This window comes from Otolemur garnettii, unplaced genomic scaffold (assembly GCF_000181295.1).
Source record: "Otolemur garnettii isolate 467f Iridium unplaced genomic scaffold, OtoGar3 scaffold00111, whole genome shotgun sequence".
Taxonomy (NCBI): Eukaryota; Metazoa; Chordata; class Mammalia; order Primates; family Galagidae; genus Otolemur; species Otolemur garnettii.
In genome coordinates this window covers 1121195-1139177 of record NW_003852506.1, presented here as the reverse complement: position 1 = coordinate 1139177, position 17983 = coordinate 1121195, and the positions used below count along the sequence as shown (strand labels likewise).

The following is a 17983-nucleotide window of genomic DNA, read 5'->3' as shown; positions in this document are numbered from 1 at the left end:
GGGGGTCCAAGGAAGTGGTGGGTAAATAATATATTCTTTCTTTGGGGTGGAGATCTCTAATTAAATGTGCAAACTAGCTTCCAGTGTTTGGAAGACCACCTCGGGGCGAGGGTCTGAGGAGGAAGGAAGAGAGAAGCAGAGACGGAGACAGAGCTTGGCCTGGGGGAGGGGAGCTTCAGCTGCAGAAGGTAGTGGGGCTCAGAAAGTCGAGGGGCACGGAGACGGCTTCCCAAGTTCCTCTTGTCATAGCGCCCAAGGGAAAGGACCCTGGGAGGGAAAGGCCCCAGGTTCCCGGCTCTGGCAGGGGGAGAAAGGAAGAATGAGGAAAGAAAGACGGCAAAAGCCTCTACCTGAGAGTTACTGCTTTGGAAGGAAGGAAAGTGTTTAGGGCAGGAAATTTTGAGATTGGATTTAAAACCTGAAAATAAATAGTTTTAGCCTGCCTTCTTGACAGCAGGCAAAATCCTCCCTCAACACCTCATGCTCACCCTCCCTCTGTGACCGGGCTGGGTCGTGGAGGGTCTGCAGAAGGAGGAGAGAGAGTTCCTGCCCCCCACCCCGGGATGCTGCTTCTCACCTGCTGATCTCAGAAACCTGATGTGCTCTGGGAGGACAGTGTGGGAGCCTCGGGGACACATGCAGTGTTGCTTGCCTGGACGGCACTCACCATTGGTGGTTCGGTTTTCACTACCTAGTAGCACAGAGGGACTCTCACCCCTGGCCGATGCAAAGAGGCATCCAGACCTGCAGCCCAGGGGTAACGACAGACACTGAAGTGGCAGTGACTGACAGATGGGTCCAGGAGTCAAGAACAGCAGTCAGTCTGCGCCTTGGTAGGGGTAAAGATGCGCTGAAGGACATGGGCAGGGGAGGTACCCAGAAGAATGGCAGGATCAGGGGACGTATTGGGGATGACAGGAAGGGGCTTTCTGAGTAGGCAACCAGCACGGACCAAAGCTGACAAGCATCTAGAGACACAGGAGTGGGTGGCTGAGTTAAAATGACTTATGCTACCAAAAAAACAGACTGGCCCAACTTCAACTCTGGTAAGTCCTTGGTCTCAAATGAAATAAACAGCATATGCATTTTCCCTATTGCGTCTCTGAGGCTGATGAGTCAGCAACGGGGCTTAGTGCTTAAATCAGTTGTTTATGGGTGAGAAGGACAGGGCTGCTCCTTTCTTGTTTGGGGAATAAGCAGAATAGAATGATCACTGGCATCCAGCTGCCTCCTAGCTCAGGTAAGAGCAGGTCTTACTGTGAAAGCAGCTGGGAGATGTACCCTCCCCAACCCCCCCAAACCAGGGCATCTACCTGTGTGAGAACTTCTAGGTTTTCCCACATGGGCTCCTACTGTGGGGTCTTGTAGTAACGGTGATTTTTTATAACTCTGGGAAGCTCTTTTCTTGACTCTTATCCAATGGGTCTCCACATCGCTGGTCCTATGAATGGTTCTAAATCATTTCAGGGGTGGAGCTTTGACTGAATAATGGTGCTTCAGAATCATTAGACTTGAAGGGTGCCAACCTGGGCCCAGGAGAGCTCCTGCCAGCAGCTGCCTCATGTCAGAGCCTCTGGACTTGCAAGAGGTCTGCAGAGAGAGGTCTTGGTGGCCAGCTCTGTTCTCCCTGTTGCTCACAAGGGACAGGACAGGAAGGCTGAACAGGGACAGAACACCTTGTGGTTTCATCCGTGAATAATACATCACTGGGGAAAAATTCCCCTGTGCTTTTTGCTGCAGTCACTGGAATGTCAGCAGCAGAGGTGAAAAATGAGAGAAAGCCTCTCTTGGACAGACCTTGTCAGGCTTCAGCACTGGGAAGGGTGGGGGCTGCACCCTGCCTGTTCACCTCACTTCTGCCCGGGATTGCCCAGCTTCTTGGTGTGGGGAAATGTCTGCTACGACAGGCCACGAGTTCCTCATTCTGCAGTAGGAAATTGTTCATAAGAGGGCCACTGTTGATACTGTTTGTTTTGTAATTTTCGAAAATAAGGAAAAGTTAGAGCATGGGGGGATGGGCAGGGAAGGGGGAGATAAGAGCAGCTGACCCCAGCATTTCCCAAGTCTCCCCTTGGCTTCTCCCAGACCCCCCCCCCCAGTTTTGAATGTGAAAAATAAGCAGCCCGAGCCTCCTCGGCTAGAGATGTGTCTAACAAGGGCCTCATTGTCTCAGACAGGTGTGAGATTGGACTTGATCTGGGGCCAACCCCTGCAGTACCAGAGCCAGCTCTATGAGCCGAAAACATGCACCAGCCCTCCAGTAATACCACTGCAGCCAGCCAGAGACTCAACAATTTAGGGCTTAACACACACAACATAAATCAGGGGAGGATGGACCAGCCGGCCGGCAGCTTCTTGGGCAGATGCCTGCAGACTGTCTGCAGATCAGACCTTGCCTGTTTGGGTTATTTGAGACTTTTTTTTTGTAATATAAAGATGAGAAACTGGGTGTGGCAGCCGCAGAGGCACACCAGAGTTTGCCCTATCTTGTTCCAACAGCCCCTCGTTTGCCTAAGTGCTGTTTTGAAGGGACTGCTCAGGACGGTTCACATCGTCATATCCAAATACTAGGAACGTGCTCTTGCTGGGGGTGCGGTGGGCAGGGGAAGCTGAGGGCTTGAATAGGGATGGTGCCTGTGTGACCTCTGGCAAATTACTTAGCCTCTCTGGGTTTGCAGTTACTTACCTATCTCAGGAGGCGCCTGGCTGCCTCATTCTGACCTAGCTTTCTATAATTCACTCATCTCCAACGGTTAGTTCAAAGTCTCCATAAGAATGGCCTAAATCAGAGAAAAAGTTTGCAACACTGCCCACTGCTTCTCCTGAGTGATTCATTTCTCTGAGAAAGAAAAGGCCACTTCCCGGCATTCTTTCCAGGGCTCTTATCTGTTCTTTGGAAACGTGTGGTTCTCAGGCTGCTAAGATGTTCCTGGGAACACGGTCAGGACACACGGAGAAACACGAGCTATGGGAGATGGAGGTGACAACCTGGCCAGGCAGTGCAGATGCTCCTGGTCCCTAAGCCTCCTGGGCAACTCAGTGTGTTTCACTTAGAGGAGAGGGTTACGGGGTCACCACATTTGACTGAAGGAAGGGAGCCCAGATGCCACCCATCCATGCAGGAGCCTCCTCCTTGGTGCCTTCGAGAGAAGGGCATTTGGTCTCCTTAAATTCTTGTGACATTTCTGGGCAGCTTTTGTCCCTGCTGTTCATGACCGTGACTCTGAATTAAAGACATAGCTGTCCCTGTCACAGGGACACCTTTATCTGATCCTACCTCACTCACTCTCATTGCTGTGCACTCTTTAGGGAGTAAGTGGCACGAAGTTGGCAGCGGTGTCCTGAACTGAAATGAGGGGACTGTCACTCAGCACCAGCCTTCCACCATTCCCAGGCTTGGCCCGCCAAAGCTGCCTTGAGTTCCCACAGCTGTGGCTCCCAATCTCTGCCCTGTCACACTCACACACCTGTTTGCTGTCCTAGTTCTGGCCCAACAGCCCAAGCCACAGCCTTAAGCAGTCTCAAAGGTGGAGTCGGCACTGGGAGGTATTTACTTAAAATCACACAGGAAGGTGAAACTTGGTTCAAAGAAATCCTTTTGTAGCTGCTTCATTAAAACGCCAACGAGGCTGACCATTCAAATTTGCTGAATGCGTCCAATTCATGCAAGCAGTGGGCCAGGTCAGGGTTCATCCCGGCTGCTGCCCACGTGGGCCCTGTGGTCAGGAAGTGACCTGTCAACCTCCCTGCAGCTGTTCGTTCCTCTGCAGGGAGCAGGGCTGGGGGGTGCTTGGTGGGAGCGGAGGGTGGAGGAAGGTTCTGAGGAGGATAGTATGTCTTTGCTTGCTTTAAAAACCCCTTCTCCTTATCATGCAATTCAACATTTCAAAAATGGAGCTTATGATACAGAATCTAACTGTGTCAGTCCTTTAGAAAGAGGCAATGTAAGGCAGAGCATGGTTGAGTGTCAGATGAATGATCCACACCCGAAATGTGCACAGAGGCAGGACCAGGCACTGGGAAGGCAAGTGGGCCAGGAGCCGCAGGACTTAGATTCCAGGTCTGCCTCTGTGCACATCCCTGAAACTCTCAGGCCTGGCATGACTCACGGGTAAAATACAGGACTTTGAGCAAAACAGTTGACAGCCCCTTTTACTTTACAGTTCACCATTTGGTCTTGTGGAGCAGAGCTCATGGGTCCCTGTTTGAGCTGACCCCAGGAAACAACTTGAATTGAAAACACCACTAAAACCCCCCAGGGATGTAATCACTCCTGATGACTAAGAAAGGACACCAGCAAGGTAATTCTCACAGAGTGGCAGAGTGGCTCTCTCAGCAGAGCACTGAGTGTACCCCCTGGTGCTAGACCACCACCACCAGTAAGAACGTGGGAATAGCGACTACACTGAAAAGGGTAACACTCGCAAGCTCCACGCTAACCATCTGATAAAAATATATCTCAATCTTTCACTTTGTAAAGTCAGAATAAATACAATGCTTACCATGCAGTGGGCATCGTGTGTTTTATGCGTGTTAACTCATTTAAATCACATGATCCAGTATGCCAGGTGTTATTGTTAGCATGCTCATTTTACAGGTGGGGAACGGTGGCACGGGGACTGACTGATTCCCACCAAATTGTATAACTAGAAAGTGGGCGGCCTGGGATTTGAATTCCAAAGCTTGTATCTTTGTCCCGCACACAGATCTTAGCGTTAGTAGCACAGACCCACGTTCTCCTCTCCTTGTATGTGTGCTGAGGGCTCCTCTGCTTACTCTGAGTCCCTTCTTATGGTAAGGTGGGAAAAAGAGCTCTACCCTGGCTGGGGCAGGGATGGACAGAGGCACTGGCTTCTGTCTTGACTTCTCCGGGTTGCTGTGTCTTTCTCTGAGGAAGCCATGAATGGACAGGGAGAAAGTTTGAAAATAAGAGAAATTCCTTATAAACTGCTGATGCATTCTGCTCCCCCACCCCAAGGCGTGAAAGAATCAAATGAGGAAATCAGGAAGAGATTCTGGAATAGGAGTAACAAGATTTCCTTTGCCTTCCACCTGAACTGGCCATCCGTAATTTTGCACAAATTCGATTTTAGAGTCATGGTTTGTAATTTGTGGGAAAAAATCATATTAAACAGATCCATGTCTGGGCAATGACTTCTCTCATTTAGCAACATATGGTGGCTCCGAGGCTCTCAAAGCTTGATCACACAGTAAAAATATGAACCCTTCTTCCAAAATAGCCTTTTAATCAGAGTGACAGAGTGAGGGACTCTGAGGCATCTCTGCTGGTTTCCCTGAGAATATTAGAGGTGGGAGCTGCAGATCCAGATTCACAGAATTTCAGTGCTTAAAGCTACGTGGTTCGTCACTTACATGACAGATGCAGGGCCTGGGGCTTGCTGGTAAAGAAAACAGCAGGCACTGGAGGCAGGACCTTCCAGGCAAGGCTGCCCCCCACCACACCAGGCACACGTATGGGGGATGGTCGGGATTCAGTGAACCAACAACATCAGTCCGTTCTACGAACGGGAGCTACAGTTATTTTACTATCGCCTTTGGTAACCATGTGAATTGGGCAATATCCTTGTCATAACCTTGCTGTTCCAGCTGCTCTAGTAACAACGCAGGTGTGGACACAATCGCAAACAAATGCTGCAGTTTTAAATTGAGTGGGGGGATTGGTTAGTGGGAGTGAGTATCACACTTCAAAAGCATCTACGTGTGTCCTTAAGATCCCAGCCTTGTCAGATGGCTAACAGAGGCATGTCTTAAAACAAGCTATTATGGTGGCTCCACATAGCAGGCAGATTACAACAAAGTACAGATGAAGATTAACAGACCTTGAGACAAGAGATCTAAATAAACCACTTAACGGACAGAAAGGCCAAGTCCAGCCCTTGAGCTTGTGCTGTCTTTTACAGATATTTTAATAACTTTATCGTTATATAATTTGCTATCTGATATGTGCAGAGAGATGTACTAATGGAGTGAAAGTGGCCAGAACAGCACAACAATCCCATGAGATTTAATAAAACAACCATGTTCGCTTCCTTTGTATGACCTGCAACTCCAAGAAGTGCAATCACCAGTCATATGACTTCTTCCTGTCATTTTATCTCAAGATGTTCTTTTCAAATCCCAAGCAAGTTATGTATGTAGCTCTTCCAATGACACAAGGAGGAACTGGCCTGGCATGAGCTTTCTGTGTCTTGGATAAGTCCTTGGCATGACTCAGGTTGAACACATAAAGCTGTAAGGTAAAGAGACTCGCTCCATAGCGGGAACCAGTAATTTATACAGCTGGAGACTCAAGGGTCACAGTCAGGTGAGCTGTTGACACCCAGGGAAGCATTGACCTGCCCAAGCCCTTTCAGGGCCCTGACTCATGGACCTTCCCTGGGGATAACTGAACAATCCTAGTACATCCTCCTCTATTTCCCTGGAGAAACTGGGCTGGTCCTACAGTGGCCCAAATCTTGTTAAGCAGAACGGATCCTGTTGACTTATGGAGGCTCAGATTCTGTGACCTGATTCATACTGGGAGGAAGAACCAAGAGACGGTGTGAAGAAATAAGCACCGTTTCAGTTCCTGGTCTGTTTTCCAGCTCAGGTTTATGCCAGCACATACCTATCAGGTGACATGAGATGCACATCAAGTCACTGCCTCCCCGTCCCTTTGTCTACACTGATTTCTTCCAGGAGGGAAAGTGGGGAGTTTCACCTCTAGAAGGGGAATCCCCTTTCTACAGGAATTAGTTAATTCTTACCACAGACTCCATGTGGATCAGGATTAGAAGATGTTCTTCAAAATCCCGAATCCGTATTTGGAAAGCCTAAACCCCAACATGACCCAGAGTTGGTATGAAGTAATGACAAGGCCCAGGATTGTGGCACTTCAGCCCGTGTCTTGAGGAAGTGACTCTCTTTCTGCCCAGTTCCTCCCCGTGGCTCGTTCAAAGATTTAGTGTCATGGTTGTCTTCTCTTAAAAATGCTTATGTCTTTAAAACAGTAAATCTTCTATCCCATGACACTCAGGAAAGTCTGAACTGGCCGAAACTCAACCTGAAGACTTCCCACAGCGCGCTTATCAGAAATCACCTGCATGAGAAGTGGTCCATACTTTCTGTTCCTATAACAAGTCTCAGGAGTGCACAGAGAGACAAAAAACAAACACGATGGGCCATGTTTGTTTTTAGGATGAATTCTATACTTTTTAAAAGTTATCATTTTGTTTTATTTACTGTGGTTGGTAACTGAATCTCTGACTTCAAAACATAAAATGTTCTGCCAGAAAGAGATTATGAAAGAAAAGTCTATGAAAAGAAACTGGGTTTGTCAGTGAAGATTTTATTTACAGGAGTTTTGCAATTGGTATCTTTAATCTCCGAAACAATTGGGCTGTTCTACCACTTTGAAGGCAATTGTTCAGTAGGAAGACATTGCATGTGGAGCTAAGGCTTTGAAAGAGAAATGTGAACATATGGTACAGATAGGCACTGAGGCAATTACTGACACTTGAAGCAAGTGAAACCCCTTTACCTGGGCCCAGTTTCCCTAAAGGCCAGGCTGGGGGGTTCGAGGGCCAGAGGTAAACAAGGAAAGGCAGAAGTAATTATGATTCCTCAGCAAAATTTAAATCACAAATGTTAGATTTTAAAGAGCCCTAGAATAACGGAATTCGAGTGGACCTGCATTTCTGTTCATAAAGTGAGGAAAATAGTGAGAAACATCTTAAAATGCAAAAATAAGTAAAACGCACTCAGTTTGGAGAACTCCGCCTAACAAGAAAACACAAGGAGTAGTTTCCTAAGCATGTTTTCCATATCAACATATGCTGCTTGTTCTTCTCCCAATAGAGACTTTTGGTAAACTTGGATGCTACTTCATGGCTACAGCTAAAGTTTGTTTGTTAAGTATCTAAATTTGAAAGGCTACCTTCAGGTGATTTGTCAGTTCAGGATAATGAGATATGCAAAGTTAATCAGCATCCTAAAATGGATGTGTGGTCAATGATGCCTGGTACCAAAGACACTTTTTCAAAAGGCAGCTTGTTTCAAAACAACAGTGATATGCCAGACTCCGGGAGGTCAAATTCTTGAGTCCATCCCAACTGGCCAGCTTTGGTCTTCATGTCATCTTCTGTTCCTAAGCTTACTACCATCTCTGCCATCAGGAGCTCCCAGGCCTCCTGTCTCCTCATCTGGCATTACTCCGGGGACACAGGGAACAGCTTCCCCACTGTCAAGCCCTCTGAGTCCATCTGCATATTAAGAAAATAGTAATAAATATCTTATCTAGAGAAAAAATATCACATATTCCTCTGGCTGGAAAATAAAAATACCCAGTCCCAGCAAGTGATGGGCTGTGCTGAAGGTAGCCAGAAGACATGACTGGGGCCCTCAGGTATGAGGTTTCAAGTTCACATTTACCTGTCAGCCATGTTTGTTCTAGGGAATGAACTTGGGAAAGTTATCTCTGGACTCATCTGATGTCCTTGGCCAGTGGCCTACTGTCCCCTATTCTTTTTACCTTGATATACAAGGTATACAATGGTGACTCCAGAAAAAACAAGTCCATGTCCTAACTTCAGAATGGTGAATGACTTTATTTGTAGAAAGGGCTTTTGCAGCTATAATTAAGTGAAGGATCTTGAGATCATTATGGGTTATCTGAGTGGGGTCTAAATTCAACAACATATATCCTCATAAGGACAGAAGAGGAAGATGACATAGATGAGAAAACTATGTAAAGAGGGAAGAAGAGACTGGAATGATGCAGCCATGAGCCAAGGAATGCCACCAAGAGTTGGAAAAGGCAAGGAAGGATCCTGACTAGAGCCTCCAGAGGAAGCATGGCCCTGCCAACACCTTCAGTTTGGACTTCTGGCCTCCAGAACTATGAGAGAATGAATTTCTGTTGTTTTGAGCCACCAAGTGAGTTGTAATTTGTTACAGCAGCCACAAGAAACTAATACACTTGTGCTGTGGTTTGTGTCTCCCCAAAGTTCACGTGTTGGAAATGTGGTTGCCAATATGGCAGTGTTGAGTGGTGAGGCCTCATAAATACATTAGAGCCATTATCATGGGAATGGGTTATCACTATCACGGGAAGGGTTCTGCTATAACAGCAAGCTCTCTCACATGTGCACTCTTGCCTTCCTTGCTTTTCTGCCATGGGGTAATGCATCAAGAAGGCCTTTACCAGATGCTGCAGCCATGCTTTGGACTTCCCAGCCTATAGAACTGTAAGAAATAAATTTATTTTTTTTTCTAAATTATCCACACTCAGAGCAACAGAAAATGGACTAAGACAGAAAATTTGTACCAAGAAGTGGTGGTGTTGCTACAAAAAATAACTAACAAGGTGCCATTGGCTTTGGAACTGGGTAATGGCAGAGACTGGAAAAGAGCAGGCTAGAAAAAGCACATCTTTCTGTGAAGGTTCTTCTTTTAAAAGCAATTCTGGTGAGGGCTCAGAAGAAGATCCCAGAACAAAAGAAAGTCCAAATCTTCTTAGAGATTACTTAAGTGGTTGTGACCAGAATGCTGTTAGATATGTGGACAGTAAAGGTCATTCTGACGAGGGCTAAGATGGAAACTGGAGTAAAGGTGGTTTTGATAACAATGTAATGTCACAAAGAGCTTGGTAAAATTGTGACCATGTCTTTGGACTATAGAGTCCAACTTATGAGTGGTGAAGAAGGATATCTGGTGGAAGAAATAACTAAGCAGTGAAATGTTCAGGCTGCTCTGTGGCTACTCTGAACCACCTACAGTGAGAAGCAAGGATAAAGGATGACCTAAAGATGAAACTTACAATTAAATGAGAAGCAGAATGGAAAGATTTGGAGAATTTGCAGCCTGGCCATGTAAAAAACATAAGCATGTTTGGGAGTGTACACTAAGGGCATGGCCGAGCAACCATTTGCTAAAGAGATTAGTATGAATGGAAGGAAGCCAGAGTCTCTTTATCAAGACAATGGAAGAAAGACCCCAAAGGCATTCCAGAGACTTTCAAGACTGGCTCTGCCATCACAGGCCCAAAGCTCTAGGATGGCAGATTGGCTTCAGTGGACAAGCAAGGCCCAGTCTCCGTGGGCTCACTGCTTTTTGCCCATGGCAAAAAGGTGTGAAAAGCCCATGATTCTTTCCCATCTTAGGTCTGCTTTTTGCATCCTATCACCAGGCTCAGGTGGGCACAGGTGTAGCTTGGGTCACCATTCCAAAGGGTTCAAATGGTATGTCTTGGTGGCTTCCTCATGATGCTAATTCTGCAGGCATGCAGAATTCAAGAGCTGTGCAGCCATGATTTCCCCCACCTAATTTTCACAGGATACCAGACAGAACCTTTAAGCTCAGGCAGAGACCTGATGCTGGGGCAGAGTGACGACAAAGAGCACTTACTAGGGTAATACTGAGCAGAAATGTGAGGGCAAGGCTGCCACAGAGCACCTCATTGGGGCTATGGCTCAGACCCCAGAACTATAGAGCCACAAGTGTTCAACTTCAGCCTGAGAATTTTGCAGGCACAAGACTCAGCCCTGAGAGAGCTGAAGCATGAGGTGAACCCAGCAGTACTATAGGGGCAAAGCTGCTCAAGGTCTTCAGTCCTGGCCCCATCTCCAGTGTATCTGGGATGTGCACATGGAACTAGTGGGGACTATTCTCCAGCTTTAAGGCTTCATATTGTTTCCCTGTTGGGTTGGGGACTTACTTGGAATGAGTTACCCCTCTTTTCTTGCTTATTTCTCCCTTTTGGAGTGGGAATGTCTATCTTTGCCAGTCCACAAATGAATGAATTGGGTCGAGTCTCACACTTGTCTAGTTTAAATGAGACTTTGGACTTTAGACTTTTTAATTGGTGCTAGAATGAATCAAGACTTTTGGGACTATTGGAATGGAGTGAATGTATTTCAAAAGTGAGAAGGATGTGATTTTTGGAGGTGTTGGGTGAAATGCCATGGCTTAAATGTGTCCCTCAAACGCTCATGTGTTAGAGAGTTGGCTGCCATTATGGTAGTGTTGAGAAGTAGGGCCTTTGGCTTCACCCTCATGAATGAATTAATGCTGCTACTGAGAGAGTGAGTTAGTTATCCAGGGAGTAGCTTTATTATAGAAGTCGCCTTCTTGGGCATACACCCTTTTGCGCTTCCATCTGTCTACCATGGAATGACTCTCACCAGATGCCCGTGCCAGGCTCTTGGACTCTCTAGCCTGCAGATCCATGAGCCGAATAAATTTCTTTTCTTTATCCATTACCCAACAGCAACCAAAAATGGACTATGACAACTTGGTATTGTTGATGCTGATTATAACAGTTATTGAAGGTTAACTATGGGCTGGCTCTAACATCCACTGCTATATATTTCACAGTGGTCCCAGGATCTGCAAGCATAATTATTACTCTCATTTTGCATATGGGAAACCAAGAATTTAAAAGGTTAAGTAACTTGCCAAGAGTCCAATGGGCAGTATGTGTTTTGGACAGAAGCAGTCTGCCTGTTGATCCCCCATTCTTCTTAGCCCCTGTGTTCTTCTATGTTTCTTGGCCATTAAAATTTCAGCTTAACCCTCCTGCTGTTTAGCCATTGATATCAATTAATTGTACCAATTACATCTTTGTTAAAAACTGTTGTTCTTCTGAATGAAACATTTTTATGCTGATGTGTACTAGCCTATAGATTCACAAGAATCAGGGAAAAGTTCAAATCATATGCAGTCCATGGAAGCAATATTTTATCATTAAGATCAAGCCCCCTAGCCAGGTGCAGTGGCTCATACCTGTAACCCCAGCACTTTGAGAGGCTGAGATGGGAGGATTGCTTGAGCCCAGGAGTTTGAGACCAGCCTGGGCAACATAGTAAGACCCCATTTCTACAAGAAATAAGAAAAATTAGTCAGGTGTGGTGGTGTATACTTGTAGTCCCAGCTACTCAGGGGGTTGAGGCAGGAAGATCATTTGAGCCCAGGAGATTGAGGCTGCAGTGAGCTATGATGATGCCATTGCACTCCAGCCCAGGTGACAGAGTGGGACCTCGTCACTAAAAACAAGACCATGTCCTGAAGTGAACTCTTTTTTCTTCTGATTAGAAAGGATGCTCCTGAAACAACATGCTCCCCCCCCAAAAAAAGTGGCCTGAACCTCTCAGACAACATCATGAAAATACTTAGTCTGAACATGAAGCCCCACTAAACTGAGGTTTATGATCACTAGGGTGCTGACAGCTCCTCTGATAGGTGGCTCCTTTGAAGGGCTGGTTGATTAAGTACTTAGCTGCAAGGTGCTTGTAAACACACCCCAGCTATTTGCATAGTGCTGTTCAAGGGAGTACCGTGGTAACTACAGGTAGAGAATAAACAGAAGGGGGGGCTACCACTCTAAGCACTGTGAAGTGACTCAAGTGAGTGACCAGGAAGCAGGACAACAGACTCAAGAAACAAAGGGCATGGGGGCGAACCAGGCTGCAAGGGCCTCAGGGGTCTTTTGTTAAGGAAGAAAGCAAAGCACAGCTTTCTCCCCAGCCTCCTCTTTTCTGAATGTCTACAATGAGAGTCCTTAAACTTACAGTTTAGGTTGCACCAGCTAAGAACAGAAAACAGGAACTGACTTTCAGGTCCTGCCTCAGGAATGCTTTTAATTGTAATAACTTGTAACCTCTCCGCTCTCCTGTGAATGGGGCCGCTCATACCCCACACGCCAACAGGGGGCTCTGCACTCTGCATTTATCTTGCTGGTCTTTTCTTTTCTTGCTCTTTCCTTCTTTCCTCCTCCCTTCCTCCTTCCCTCCCTCCCTTCCTTTCTTCTCCATGGGAACCCCTGGTTCAGACTTGGTCTCAGGGTAAGATTCTAATGCTATGTAGACCTTGAATGGCTCTCATACCCTACCTCACCTACATGAGAGTTATTTTTAAATAAAATCATCCACTTCCCGTGTTTACAGCATGCCTTACAAATTGATTTCTAGCACTCTGAGTATTTTGCTTCATGTAACCATTAAATGACCATTTATAGATTTACATCTGGGAATTTCTGGTGTTTGATGTAGTCTCTACTTCCAAGGTAATCAAACAGTCCGTACGCCCTTTGTTTTTAAACTTCTAGAATTGCTAGAAGAGAAAGGAAGGCAGTGAGGGAAGGCTAGAGAGGAAGGAAGCAGTACTGTGCAGCTGAATATTTTACCCCTAAGCCTGCCAAGGGGATTCATCTCCTTCTCTTAAAGGAAGGGGGCAGGATTTTCTTTCTTTTGCTTATCCGGTTGATAAAGAGAGAATCAGGCTGACAGAAGTAATCTGGTACAACTGAGAAACAAAGCTGATTCAGTATCTCAGAGTTTCACAGACAGAAGCACCAGAATATGGGCTATCCAAAGTAAATAACTTTTGGGAGGATAACTAGCAAGAAAAAACATATCTATAATACTAAAATCAGAAGATGATCTGAGAGCTCAGTGGCTCTTCTTGGCTATATAGCAAAGTACCCACACTCCTAACAGCTGATTAGCTGTTGACTGGGTCTGAATGATAAGAAGGCCTTGGTCTCAGTGGACCCCATAAGAGAGGTTTTTATATGTAGGAAGGCAGTAGCCCCAGTAGACAGAGGTTGCCTGGGACCCCCAGACATTCCTCTCTTACCCATGCTTAGAGATTCACAAGTTTTCTTTTCTCCCCATCTTTAAAAACAAATAATACATGTACCCAAAGGCCAACACAAAGCTTGACCCCAAAGTTATCATCATCATCCACATCTAATCATAATAGAACACATTCAATACAGGACTGCCAAATGAGTGACTAGCACCATACTTCTCCATCTCTCCTTTGGCACCTGGGATTCTTCTTGACACTGGTCATCCCTGTAACTCATTGATCCTTGACTCAAGCGTGCACACCTAGGAGACCTTGCCATCCCACCTTGCACGCTTTGCAGCCAGAAAGGTCTGGATTTGAGTCCGAGTTCATCACTTATAACCTTGGAGACATTGGGCAATTTTTGTCTGAGGAACAGAATAATGCATACAAAAGGTCTGACCCATGCCAAAATGCATCACAACTAATCCAATTAAAAAGTCAAATCTTACACCGAGGTGTTCACAGCAACCAGCACACACCCACACACACGAACAACACAACTGGCCTCCTAGTTTATCTGGATTTCACAGTTTTCTGTACCAGCACATACCACTCTATCCCCATCTTCCCAGAAAGGAGGAAGTTATGCCACCTTAAATGTGATTTGTCACACTTGGTAAATCAGGAGTTGAATTCTTAAAATTATATGCTTAGGTTTCCTGAAGCCATCTCTAAGTGGAAGTTATGACCAAACAGGCATCCATACCACTGGCTCTAGAATCTACCCCATTCCATCTTTGAAAAGAAATATACAAGAATTTTAAACCATAGAAGTTGATGAGGATGTCTTAATTTGCATAAACATGTGGCCTTGACAAAATGGCTTTCTAGTCAATTTCAAGACTTGGTGAAATAGGAAGCTGAATTTAACCTCAGCCCTTTTTCATAATTAAAACCTCAATAAATAAACAGTGGTTTGGAGGCATGGCAACAGATCTGCACCCTGCTTCTGATTAATGGAGATGCCTATTTGGGGTGTCAGGCACATCTGATTCTAGATAAGGAAGGTGCTATTCTGTTATATAGATGTGATTTCCTGCTGACAGAGTTAGAGGGGCTGGCATAGCCCTTCCAGAGAAGTCCCAGCAAAGTAGGGTTCCATAGCCTCTCTAGAAACCCTGGTGTGCTTTCTGAGCTCCAAGTTACTGGCATTTTTGTAAAACTGAAAAATCTTCACATCTGTGTGGCCCTGTTGTAGAACTGCCATGACTACTTTCAGGATATTTTTCTTAAAACTACTGCTGCCATTTCAAAGAGAGCCATAAACACATACTTTTCATGTGTTTCATTTTTTAAAGTATTTTCTTACGTATAACACAGAAGCTTTAGGGATAAGCCTGGAAAATAACCATTTTCCTACATGTCAAGAACAAAATGAAAGCCTTGGCTGGAAGAGACTTTCACATTATGCCCGTTAATTTTCTAATTTCAAGGGGGTAAAAAAACCCTCCAAGGATCAACTTAAAGCATGACTAGTGTCAAACATCATTTTCTCAAAGGAAAAAACAAAGAAAGAAAAAGGAAAAGTAGTTTCACATGAAAATATTCTGGGTACTTATTTTTAAAAAGTTGTTCTTACAATTTTACAAGTGAAATACTAAATATCAAATTCATATTCTGGAAAGAAATAACATCAACAATATAGTTAACACATTTTTTTAGAGTGGTAGCTGTGCCCCTAGGGCACTCTAAAAGCAAGTTATGATTTCTTAGATGTTGCAGAAGTAAAAAATTTTTAAAAGGAACAAGAAAGGGGGTGATTCTTGGTATTAAACTTGATACTCTGCTAAGTATATAATACTCTAAAGAGCTGAAGAATGCCCAGGATATGATCCATGATAATGCTTCTGCTCAAGAGCTGCTGAGGTCAAGAATTTAATGTGCCACTTCTCTCTTTCTCTTTTTCTTTCTTGTCTTTTCTTTATTTTTTTTTTTGTAAAGAAGCATATCTGATGAAGAGGGAAATCAGATTAGATTCACTCCTCACCAAAACCTTCTGAAACACAGTAGATTCAGTGGTGACAATTTCAATTTGCCCCTGTGTGAATGCTCCATCGCCTTTAAAAATGCTATTTTTGGTGTTAATGCCAGTAAAAGAAGGCAAACACCTTCATCAGCTTAGTAGTATAAATAGTCAGTTAAGCAATGAGAGAAGAAGAAAACACGCCTGGCCTCTGAGTTTACACAGGGAGTCCTAAAGAAGACATGAATTAATTTAAATGACCTTAAACACAAGATGAAAGAATCTCCTTTATGCTCTTTGGAAGAAAAGTATCGTTTCACTTCAAGCCCTTCTCTCGCCATTATTATACCATTTCACCTAATTTACCAGATACACGTGGATTTTAGAATTTTCAAAAATCCATGTGTGTATTTTGATTGATTACTAATGATTATTAAGCAACAGGAAACCAGTGATTTCATGGGATCACTTCCTAAATGTACCTACGATAAGACGGCAGATGAGAGGCGGCCCCCCCAGACCTCAAGCTTTAGGTTTCTGTTTGTTTACACAAGGGCGACGCTACAGACAGGCCACTTAACAGCTGTGTGCGTAGTCTCTATGGGAAGATTTCTTTGAGAATTTTCCACTCAAATAAAAGAACCACCCCCAGAAATACAACTGGGAAAGTTAGCGGCATGGGCTGTCACGCTCTGTGGAAGACGGTAGAAATGCCTTTTGAGAGCCCCACATGTGTTAACCCCCAAAGAGAGCTAGCTATTGGCCCAGAAACTCGCGAGAAAGATAGAACTTGTACATCCCGCAATGCAATTTACACACAGAAAACGCCTGGGGAAGCTAATTTGTGTGGATCACGTGGGGCAAAGAGGGTCCATATCCGTTGCTGGCCACCTGCCCTTTTCTCCAGATGTTTTGTTTATCTTTTCCTTTGAGTTTAACAAGGAATATCACTGTGACTGTATCACATACAGCTGTGTTCCGCATGGCACGGAGAAAAGACTGCATTTTTGGATATTTGAAATGGTATCGCAGAGCAAACAGTCATTGACGTCAGTGCTTCTACAGTGTAAATGAACTTTTTGTATTATCTAGTTTGGCACAGTGGGTCTTAGGCAATTATTGCATTTTAGTGTTTTTGGAATTGCCAGCTAGCCCCGTGGGATGCGGTGGGGGGGGGGGGGACTTGTATCCTTTATTGATTTGCAAATAATGCCCTCGATGTGATGGTATCCATTCATTTCTACTATTTCTTAATACTCTTTTAAAAAACATATTAGATACAAAACCCATCAATAACCTGGAGACAACAAGACCTTGAAAATAGCCCCACTTGCACCTTGCTTGGCACGCACGTGTGTGCTCGTGTGTGTACACGCCTTCAAGCCTAATAGGTAGGTAAAGGAACAGCACAGCACAGCTAAAGCTAACTCTTAAAATATACAGAGAGATCTATCCGTATGTGGGTATCCAGATCCAAGGATCTTGTTACAGTGCAGATGGTGGCCCCTGAGACTGCATTCTAGCAAGCTCCCGGGAGCTGCTGTTGGTCTGAGCACCTCTCTGAGCATCAAGGGGAGAACACAGTTGGTCTGGGTGGGCTCTGCAGGTGGGGCCTGGCCGGAGTGGTGGCCCAAGTGAGGGTGAGATGGGAAGGGGCTCCGTCCAGTACTTACCCTGCATCTGACTCTGAGGCTGAGGGTTAAAGGCAGTGGAGTGGCTCAGGGAGGCGCGAGGGTTGGGCGTGGGGGCTGGGTGGTGTGGGCTGGCCCTCATGGCTGCTGTGCGCCGCAGCTGCTCCAGTTCACTGAGCCGCTCAGAAAAGGACAAGCTCCCAGGCTTGGTCTGATCATCTAGTTTCTGCCGATGTCCTATTGTGGGGAGTGGGGAGGGGAGAGGGCAAGGAGGAAGGGAGGGAGGGAGGGAAGAGATCAGAAAATGTATTGTGGGTTTTCTAAAATTGGGAGTTTCCTGGCCTATCCCCATCCCTCTCCCCTCACCCTCAATGTGGACTTTCTAGAGAGTTCCCCACTGGGCTGGCTGCCAGTGGGAATGTAGGGACTGTCTTTCAGCCAACTGGAGCTTCCTTTGCCACACTGGCCACTGGGTGCTCCCCTAGTCTGGGCCATGGCACCCACCCCAACCCTCTGCACCCACCTCCACTAGGCAGAATGCGGCAGGATGTGGGCCCTGGCAGCAGTGGTGATGATAGGAGGCAAGTGGTGAGGTAGGTATTAACTGTGGGCCCTTGGCCACATTCTGGGTGCTAAACTGTGGCAGTCAGGAAAGGTGGTCTCCTAGTGGCATCAGAACAGCTGCTCCTTATTGCAAAGCCAACCATCAGCAGGTTTTAGACACAGCAAAGTGGGCCTGGAGCTTAGCAGCCTGCACCTC

General features: G+C 45.6%; 1 protein-coding gene across 1 annotated transcript in view; it reads right to left on the bottom strand.

Moving 5' to 3' along the window:
- RUNX1 (runt related transcription factor 1) overlaps positions 1-17983 on the bottom strand; it is a 236554-nt gene that overhangs the window by 22864 nt on the left and 195707 nt on the right. The window contains exon 7 of the mRNA XM_023517438.1: positions 17266-17460. Within this exon, the coding sequence (XP_023373206.1) occupies positions 17266-17460 (195 nt within the window). The remainder of the gene's footprint in view (positions 1-17265; positions 17461-17983) is intronic.